We start from the raw sequence: 10,332 nt of genomic DNA, 5'->3' as shown, positions 1-10,332 counted from the left end.
TTCTCACACTTAGACTCAAACAAACAAATTTCTTCCCTCTCAAATTCTTCCAAGGGTTTCAATTAAAGCTAGGGTTTCATTTCAAGATATCTTCAAGCCTCTATTTCTTTTCGAGTTTGCATTAGGGATTTGTTTCCCCCAAGGTATGTGGGTCTCATTCATGGGTTCTTTCACCCATGGATCCCAAGTATTTTTCTATACCTAATAGCTCAATTTCAAGTGATGAATTTTATGAGTTTTCATGGTATGATTCCAAATGTGTAGATTCTCGAATATTTGAAGTTTATTTACTTATATTGACTTATATCGACCCTTATTTGTATGAAATGAATGATTTATCAAGGTTCTTATATGAAGACATGAAAGTAGTTTTAAAGTGTATTGGTGGGTTGTTTTAAGATGTTTTAAATGATGCATTCCTTTACTCTCATCCATGCTAGCATTGATTTAAAAGACTAGAAAGTGGATTGAGTTGAACCCACCTAGTTTCACTATGTTTCAATGAAGTTTGAATTGAGAGCTTTGACCACAAAATGAATGTTTCCAAATGTTATTTACATGATTAATTATGTATGCATTGCATTATATTTCATACTATATTAATGTTCTAATGTTTCTCTAATGTTCATGCATGCCTACATACTTAGTACATTCAAAGTGCTAATGCATACTCTTTGCCTACATGATATCATCATGTAGGGACCGGCGTTGCTCCACATTCACCTCCTCGTGGCTAGTTTGATCGTTGAAGGCTACTATTTTGGTGAGTTCCCATATTTCGGAAATAATATCCTTTTTCTTTTCTAGTTCATGCTATGTAAAGACCTTTGGATTCCTTTTTGGTACGTTGACACTTATTATGAGGGTGAGATAGGAACATGTCTTAGCTCCGCCAAGTCTATAATGTAGAGGTATTGTTGGACATGTAAAAGCAAAGTTGGACTATTTTGGTTCTCATTTGAATGTTTTCCTTAGTCCCGTTTTCTCCTTTTTATTTTCGCTTGTTATTGAATGTCATTACCTATAAAAAGTTAAATGAATGCTAAGAGGCTTGGGTGAGGTATCTCCTGGTCAGTGGCGGACCCACATGGTGTCCAGGGGTTTCATCCGAACCCCTTTCGGCAAAAAATTATACTATTTATACATGGTTAAAATATTTTTTTATATATAAATAGTAGATGTTGACCCCCCTTCAGCTAGTTCGTGTGTCTACTTTTTCAGATTTTAAACCCCTTATTAAAAATTCTGGTTCCGCCACTGCTTCTGGTGTCTCATTCGCCATGTCACGTCTAGGCCCTAGGCTTGGATCATGACAAACATCAACCAGTAGACGAGCTTTAATAGGTTCAAATGCTCATTATTATCCCTTTTTCTAGGTTTTGCACCTTTTTACTCAAACAAGTTGAACTTAGGGAAGGTTCTAATATTTGAAACCATTAGAAATTGGATAAAATGAAAGCATTAATAAGGCATACAACCACACTGTAGGTTTTATTCCATAAACACCCTTTATTTAGGTCAAATCGTCATAGATTCCACAATCCTTGATCGTAGCTACTCATGGTAATTAAAAAGAAATACTCAATTGCATTCATTGAATAAGAATTTACTTACAAATTGAAGACAATCAAATAAGAATTTGATTGCAACAATCAAGTAATCTCTGATTAAACTTCAGTCGAAGCATACATTATCAGTGTGTTCTTCGTTAAAAATAACTATAATAAAATAAACCCTAGAGGATACTATTTATAGTCCTAGAAAATTTGACATTTAAAATGTGAAAGTTGATCCTCCGAAGCAATGTGTGACATTTCGTCGAACTACCCATCACAGGTGTGACATTCCGTCGCTCTGATTGTTGGCTCTTGTTGGTAACTTGGTTAAGATACCTCTAGTGACGGTGTGCCTGATGACACGTCGCAAGAGTGACAGTCCCTTAGACGAACCGGCAGAACTTTCTAATCTGTAGTACTTCTATTAGCTTTTGACGGTGGAACTGACGGTCCGTCGTACATGTGACGGCTCGTTAGAGCTCCCATCATAAATCATTTTTGTTTCCAGTTAACTCCATTTTGCTTTCTTTCTCTTTTTGTGAGATTTCCTGTCCATTAAATGACACTACCATTGCTTAAGAACTAGCATTTATCCATAGTTAAAAATGTGTCATCTAATGCTGGCACATCAAGGTACCACATCACCTTGTCTTTGTTTAGCTTTATTATAGATATATAGATTTTAGTATGTATTCTATCTAACTAGCAAATTTTTATATTTTGCTTAGTAATGCTATCATAAAATACTCAATGTTCATGGATGGAAAACCTAACGCTTTCCATATGTAGTAGTGTAAAAGAAATTTACATTATCATCAGTATATGTAAATATCCTCGAACCCCGATTGAGCAAAACATAAGCACACACAAGGTTGACAGAAATTTTATGAAGGGAAAAAAAAAAGGAAAGGAAGTTTAGTATGTATTATGTAAAAACATTGAAGTAACAATTTTCAGCTTTAACCAAGCTATCATCCCTCAATTTACTGCTCAAATTTTCACTCTAAATAGCAATTTGCATCCCAATCTTGTCTTATTGAGCATGTAACAAGTTTTACATGGTGGAAATCTTCTCATAACTACTATATTAATCGGGGTAACATATAAAGTTGACAACTTCAAATAGCAAATTGTTGCATAAGCACCACCCGATACAAAATAATACTACAAATTACTTGACAAGATCAACCAATATTATACAGAATAGGAGAGAAGCTTAAGCCCAAAATGCAGATCAAGTTCTCTCTTTCTCTCTCTTCATTTACAACAGTTGGCAGAGAGGCAGCTCTGTAATGGCGGTTCGCCAACAAGGTTACAAGAAATGTTGTATTCTAATCAATTTTGAATATAAGAACCCTGCCTAAAATAAATGGATTCTACATATATAAGCCTAACGATTGTTTATCCTCGTGAAACCTATGAACTGCACTATGAAGTCAAGTTCCACAAGAACCCTGAACCATAACCAGCAAATAAGCTATTCTGGGAGCAGAAAAATAAAACCCCATCTTTTAACATCCCCTAATGATACTTGCAACATTTTTTCCGATCTCTTCTTTTGTTTCCTCACATATAGGAACATCGCCAATGTACATATCAAATATTGCCCCTGGAAAAGCAAGAATAACAAGTGTAAGTGTCTGTCTTTTTCCCATACATTTTCTCCTTCTAGCTAGTTCCCCAATATCTTGCCACTTTGCGCAGTATATCCAGAAGTGCCTAGAAATAAATTTAAGCACAGTTCACTTACTACACAATTCTCTACTCTGAACTGCTCCAATATGGTTGCCTCCGACTGCAAAGAATTGTAGTCCAAAAGTGAGATGTTTTGCGTAATCCCCTTATTAAAACAATAAGCAAGTAGAAGAGTATGTCTTCTTAGATATCAATGAACTTACTCTCAGTAATTAGATGTCCGTCAGTTGTTCGTCGAAAATTAATTGTTGTACCCTGAAAATTTCAGTCATGTATAATAGATGAGGAGGCTTCCTAGAATAAATGGATGGTGGGAAGGTTATAGCTTGCTTACTGCATGTAGAGGAATATCTTGAGAGAACATAGAACCAAATGTTTCTAGACAGTGATAATCGGTGTTGGGATTTGCCTGGAAGGGGAAACAAAGAATGTCAGTATTGAGGGTCTTTTTCTTCTCTGTTAGTAGTAAATACCTAGGAAAAATAACTGAGTGGAAGACAACTGTTGGGCTGACCTTCAACAACCGAGCTCGAAGAGATTTCTCAAAGACACTGCAGAAAGTGGCAATTGAAAACAGAGTTCAGAATATGAGTCTATGAATGGCAAATTTGAAGGCTTCCATGTGTTTGAAAATTTCATTCAAGAGATTTGTAATTAAGCTGGGATACTTCATATCTTATTACATAGAGAACACTCATACTACACATCCAAATATGACAGTAATACATTTCAACACAGAGATTTATAGCTCATACTTTTCAATCTTATACTTTCTCAGTATCACTTTATTTGTCATTGTTTGACTTGGCACAAAGTTCAAAACTTGTGGACTTAAATACACCATAACATTTGTGTGACTATAAAACTTTTGAAACTTGTGAGCTTAAACATTTTCATAGCATTTGTGTGGCCATAAAAGTTTCTCATTAAGAATTAAGAAAAAATAGGAATGTGTCGTTCGTTTTGGAGCGGAGTAATAATATTAGTATCAAACTACGTGGAACAGGTTTTTTCAATTTAACCTTATAGTGGATGCAGTTTAAGGCACTTCTCAAATTGAAATTCAATATCATTAATTGCCTCGATAAAATTATTAAGAAGAGTAGGGAAGCTGTTACAAATCGAGTCAACAGTATTGAGGTCACAAGTAACAACTTAAAGGTTGTCATTTTTTATTTTTTGATTGGTTTAAAAGTTGTTGATTTTTCATTATGAGGAAGTAGGAAGTAAGTCATGTTTAGCTAATTAGTCACATAATTTGCTAAAACAATTCAAGAAGTAGTGAACTATTTAATTTTGTAAAAAAGTATTTTATCTGCTGATGGAAACATAATGTCGAACATGGTAACATGAAAGGGTGAGAGCAAAGCTTTTCAAGATCTAGAGAGAAATTTCAACGTACTCTCGGACTGTGTTGATTTTGATTCCATTGCAGCTAACAACAAGCCTTACGGTCATGCTAATGTCTTCCCTGCAGAAAATCCAACAGCACTGGTGTGAGAAAACAATATCAACACAGCACAAGCTCTAATCACTTCATAACCAGAATGGTGTATGCTTCTTGAGCTCGAAGGCTAGTGTTGCTTCTCAAGTGTCTAATCCTAAACTCAGCATTTCAAAATCTAAACAATTAATCCCCCACGCTAACCCACCCATATCACTTGTGCGAGTATATAATTAGGCTGCTTAAAAGAAAAACAAATGAACCATATAAGACCATTTGTGGGGAAAAGATCCTACACTGCTGAACTTGACACACTTAAGTGTTTTCTTCTTTTTTTGTGGGGGTGGGAGGGGGGAGGGGAATGGGCAGTCATCATATAGGATAACTAAATTTTGTAGTTTTATAAGTCACTTGCAATCATGCAATTGGAAACTATATTTAAGTACATTTACAGCTTTTTAGTAAAACGCCCAACAAGAAAATGAATATTCAGGATCATGTTAGATCACGTGATAAAGCTACTGTTCTAGAATTGGTGGGAATAGCAACACAAGAATGATACTTACAATCAAAATCATTGATGTGCATAGGAGATATGATCATTACCCATGAAGTCACCAGTTGATACTGGTGATAGTAAAAGATTTCTAATGAAGCAAAGGGGGAGAAAAGAAACAGGAAAAGCTTAGATGAAAAGGAGTAACAGTTTAACAAGAAGAAAGGAAAAGGTAACATAGATGGCGTAGGATCAAGGATGAAGAAAAGGAGTGAGAACATGGACTATCAAAGCAGCAAAAGAAATGAAGAAAGAAGTTCTGTTAGTTCACTAATGAACATAATTGAGGTCCTACTGCACAATTCGTTCTTTTTAACAAGATAAGGTAAGAAATTCCTTAACAGAGTAACAAGTAGATACTGCAAAAGTACAGAGATACAGAGTATTCCTACTGTACAATACACTTTATAACTTCATTTTACCAGATCAGGATAAGAAAATGTATCACATGGAGATTTGGACATCAATGACTACAGCTAGAATCGAAAATCCAAACATCGAAACAGGCAATGTAGATTCAAAAGTTACTTATCAGAATGAAAGTGCAAACTTAAGCACTAAACAATTTTAAAATTAACTTCAGAGGCAAATAATACCTCATGAATGTTGTGCCGGATTCTAGAAGGACAATGTCAAGATCATGGCAAAAGGAAAAGATGAGCACAAGAGCTAGTATTTAACTCGAGAGACATTGGGATTCTTACAATAAATGCATACCTGAGAAGATCCTGATAAAAATCTTGTTGTTTGTTCAGTTCACAAAAAGGAACTGAGGCATATTTCCAACCCAACTTCCGGCAGACATCAAAAGGATGTACATCTATACATAACAAAAGATAGTTAAGCTCTGAAGGTGCTCAGGGCAGTCCAGAGAAGAGCTGGAACTTACAGAAGCCAAATGCATAAACCTTTAGTGATTTAATTCTGATAATTTTCATTATTCTGGATCCAGTACCAACAAGTACCTAAAATTCAAGCAGAAGTCATTTTAAACTTTTATGGACAATAACTTTTATTGGCTACTAAATTCATAACTGCAGCATAAAAATGTCTGAAACAAATTATGCTCAGATTAAGATTTCAGTCAGATCGCATGGGAAATGGAAATCTGGAGAGAGAATTCAAGATTACATTTTCTCAGAACACTGCCAGGATCTTACAAATCAAATAATATCGTAGCATCAAATATTGGAAATATCATGCAAGATCCTAGTCAATATCTACTTTTTTTTTCTTTTGTTCGAGAAAGGTAATAGTTAGACACTCTCTACTTTTCCGCTTTAACTTTTCAATAATATCTTATCTAACAAATAGTGAATTAGGCAAAAGGACATTGATCGGCCAGAAACAAAACAAGGCAATGTAACTACGATAATGGTGAAATTAACTTTTTCCTCTTAAAATTATTATGACATAGATAATATTACCAAACGTTAGAAGGAAAGAAAGTAAGAAGTAACTTTTCACATCAAGGTATAGTTGTAGAAAACACACAAAGTACCATTTTAACTTAATAGCTTTGGTCATTTTTTTCTTGCAAGGTTTTTCCTTTATTCTTCTTTTCCAAGTTTAGATTTTGGGATAGTGGTGGCTCTTTCTAATATATCTCTACCAAACCAACTAACATTAACCTATACAAGTTATCAAAGAATCGTTAATGGATATAGTGACCAATTAAGCTTTTCCATGGTTTCAGGTAATCTTCTCCCGTAGATATAGTAGTTTCTCCCATATTATAGCAGGGATAAAATCCACATGTCTAAATCAGTATCTCCTTTTTCTTTTTTTCTCCAGTAAGCATTTAGAATTTATGAGGCTTCTCCCCCACCCCCCCCTCCTTGTTTCATTCTGATCTTCCCAGTTATATTCACCCTCCTCTCCTGAATCACATATATGTTACCGACCTCAATGATCTCTCCCTCTCTTACTTATATGGTATATGAATATGTATCTCATTAATGTCTACAATGTATCCATTAGCCCAACAAATACATGAAATCCCAAACTAGTTTGGATCAGCATATGAATCCTCACAATCCATTTCACTCTACTTTGACAAAGAGTGCCTAGGTGAGCATTGCCAAATGTATTCTTTATTATGATGATTTTCCTAATTTTATGTTCAACATACACTATCAGTATCCTCCTTTATCCAAGTTTGAGATTAGTAATATAAGCAAGTTCGTTGTTTAGTCCATAAGAGAAAAGTAGGAGGGAGGCTACTCACTGTATCGATCCAAATAATTTTGCGCTCTGTTGATAGCCAAAAACATACATTTTTTCTTCCTTTTCTTACTTTTTTTTCGATGTTACATTCATTAATATCTGGTTTGTTATGCTGTCACATTGCAAAGTTAAAATGGATTGCCCTTTCCCTCCTTCTCGGGGTGTCTACTCTTCTCTATATGTCTTCTCCTACTTAAATGGCTAGAAGACTGAAGCTTAAAATCAAAATAGTCTTAACAGAATGGACATATCTTCTTCAATTTGGTAGCAAACCAAACTACAGTATCATCAACTTGGCCATTAATTAACAAGATTCAGGAACCACACCACTCAATTAACTGAACCAAATAGCAAATCAGAAACCAAACAGTCTAATTGGACAGTCTATTTAAGCTGGGATTGCAATATAGAGGAGTCATGGTCAAAGTCGTGCAGTTCCTGCTGAACAAACAAAAAAATTGCAGGATAGGACTCAAGTAAAGTATGAATAGCTAAATCTAAAAACTGCATTGAGTATCACGAGAAATATCCATTTCAATAATCAGTTGAATTCTAGTAGTTCACGTTTGACATGTTTACCTCTGATGTGAAACTGGAATTTCGCTCCCCAGCTATTAGGTTGTCCAAGATAGTAGGAAACTCAATACCCGTTCTGGGCTCAACTGCATGTCTAGACCAATTTAAATTCTGGAAAAATGAATTATCACATCCCCGATGATCAACCTCACAGGGTCGTTGATCCTCACCACTCAGTGATTCCATAGCACTGCTATCCAGTTGAACAGATAGAACTTCACCAGAGCTGATTATCATTTATTTGACAAAAGCAATTATAAGAACTTTAGCGCAAAAGTAGTAGTCAAAACCTAATTGGGATTCTTTTCTCTTTTTCTTTCTGTGAAGGTAATGTATTTTCTTTCTGTGAAGGTAATGTATATGGCTTTAAGTAAATGCATCTTATGAGAAATCCAAGTTAAAAGAGTTCACCATGAAATTTATTGAGAAGAAAAGCTTACAAATTGTCAAATGGAGGTACTAAAGCAGCAGCTAGTGAGAGAACAGGAATTGATTGAAGATGTTTTGCTTCTTTGTACATTTGATTCATAGTGAACTTTGAAATCTTCCTAAATATCACAGGGATTGTAAATTTCCCTATGCATCTTGATTGCCAGAAGAGTTCCATGAAATTATGTCTAGTTGAAGTTGTTCGTTGTGTTTGAATTGACATTCTAGACCTGGTGTATCTTGAACCTTGATGACTGCCAGATATTTGGTTATTACCTCTATTGTTTGATCCAGTGGCAAACCAGACTAACAGTGCGCCAGCATATTTTGAAAAGCACTTAAAAGCTTCTTGAAGTGCCTGACTGCCAGGCACATACAAATTTCTAGAACCATCAACAATGAATGATATATGGGAGAGGAATCCATATGGCATGAGGGGATCGATGGGGAACATTTCTGATGAACCCCAATCACCATCGATGAAATTGTTCCGCATTTTTAGTAATCAGTTCCTACAAGGGGCCTTATAGCCCCCCGAATGTAGACAGAAATCACCTGGTGGAGTAATTGATTCAAGTTATAAAACATCGATCCACACAAAATGAATTAAAAGAATGATGGTAATAGCAATATGCAGCAGGCAAACTAGGAAAAACAGCATTAGCTTCCATCAAAACCATACTAGAGAAATATGTAACCTTATAAATCATAAAAACAATATTCAGGCAAGACATTCAAAATACTATGCAGGGTTAAAGGAAAATTAGGCAATTATAACAATGCACATATAAGGGCTTTCTCATGAGAATATATGCAATGAACAAGGAAATAAAGAGGCATTACAACATATTATGAAAAGAAGACATTACATTAATGAATTTCACCCTGACATAAATTGTAACAAAAAGGTGGAAGAACCAACCTGAAAAAAAAAAAAGGAAAACGAAGAGAGAGATGAAGAAAAAAGATTCTGGGATTGCGATTGAAAGTGCATTAGGGTTTATGATATGGAAAAGGACTCTTAAAGGAAAGAATATGCTTTACGGTTCTGGTAAAGAAAACGTAAAAAAAGTGTGTTTTTCGATTATTTGTTTTTCTGTTTGTTCCACCTGCGTCAGCGTCATTTTTTATTTTATTTTTTAATTTGTATGAAAGTTATTAAGAAGAATATACTATTGGAATGGAATATAAAGAAAAATGGAAAACCGCAAGTTGAATTAGAGGTGAAAGTGAGGCCATGTTCAACGCTTGGTTCAACATTCAATGTTTCTTCTTTTCATTTGTGTTCATATTCATTCACGTTTGGAATTTAGTGTATCAACCCTCACCGACCCTTCTCTCCTCTTTTATTTTTGAAAGGTAAAAATGTGACTCCCACCCCCTCTTCATACTTGGCTCGATATGTTTAAAGTTTCATAGTTCTATTTTATTTTTATTTATTTATTTGCATGAGATATTTATAATAATTTAATTTAAATATTAAAAATAATATATATATCCCTTATGAGATACATGATTTTATACGAGTAATAAATCTTTCCTATTATTTTTTTAAAAGAAATAAATGTTTGGAATGTCAAAATCAAGAAAGTATCATGTAGGAGGTCTCCAACAAGTTTGGCAGATATGGAAAGGTACGTAGGGACACCACAGAGACTTTTATAACACAGCCACTTCCGAAGATTGTTGGTCCAACCGTCCACTAGACGGACTCCTATTTTTCAATAACGCCATCGCCCTCCATGACTCTCTCTCCCCCGGCTAACCATACCCTACCTTCTTTTTTATAAAAACTAATTTTGTATGTCGAATTAGGATATACATATAATATGAATATTATTAAAATAAAA

General features: G+C 34.8%; 1 protein-coding gene across 2 annotated transcripts; it reads right to left on the bottom strand.

The window, feature by feature from the left end:
• Positions 1 to 2,710: 2,710 nt before the first annotated feature.
• On the bottom strand, positions 2,711 to 9,629 carry LOC129889164 (fatty-acid-binding protein 2). 2 transcript variants are annotated; one of them, XM_055964356.1, is made up of 11 exons: positions 9,352 to 9,629; positions 8,494 to 9,037; positions 8,057 to 8,279; positions 6,141 to 6,216; positions 5,969 to 6,071; positions 4,654 to 4,722; positions 3,766 to 3,802; positions 3,586 to 3,660; positions 3,455 to 3,506; positions 3,307 to 3,351; positions 2,711 to 3,165 (listed from the first exon to the last, which is right to left on the bottom strand). In XM_055964356.1, exons 2-11 carry the CDS (start codon positions 8,976 to 8,978, stop codon positions 3,068 to 3,070), a joined length of 1,263 nt encoding a protein of 420 aa, XP_055820331.1. In that variant the 5' UTR covers positions 8,979 to 9,037; positions 9,352 to 9,629; the 3' UTR covers positions 2,711 to 3,067. The 2 variants fall into 2 exon arrangements, with proteins under 2 accessions (XP_055820331.1, XP_055820332.1); XM_055964357.1 differs by having other exon boundaries at positions 9,405 to 9,629.
• Between the last annotated feature and the right edge of the window lie 703 nt (positions 9,630 to 10,332).

The sequence above is a fragment of the Solanum dulcamara genome, chromosome 5 (assembly GCF_947179165.1).
Source record: "Solanum dulcamara chromosome 5, daSolDulc1.2, whole genome shotgun sequence".
NCBI classification, from domain to species: domain Eukaryota; kingdom Viridiplantae; phylum Streptophyta; class Magnoliopsida; order Solanales; family Solanaceae; genus Solanum; species Solanum dulcamara.
The sequence above is the reverse complement of the archived record's forward strand: the minus strand, read 5'-3'. Positions and strand labels throughout refer to the sequence as shown.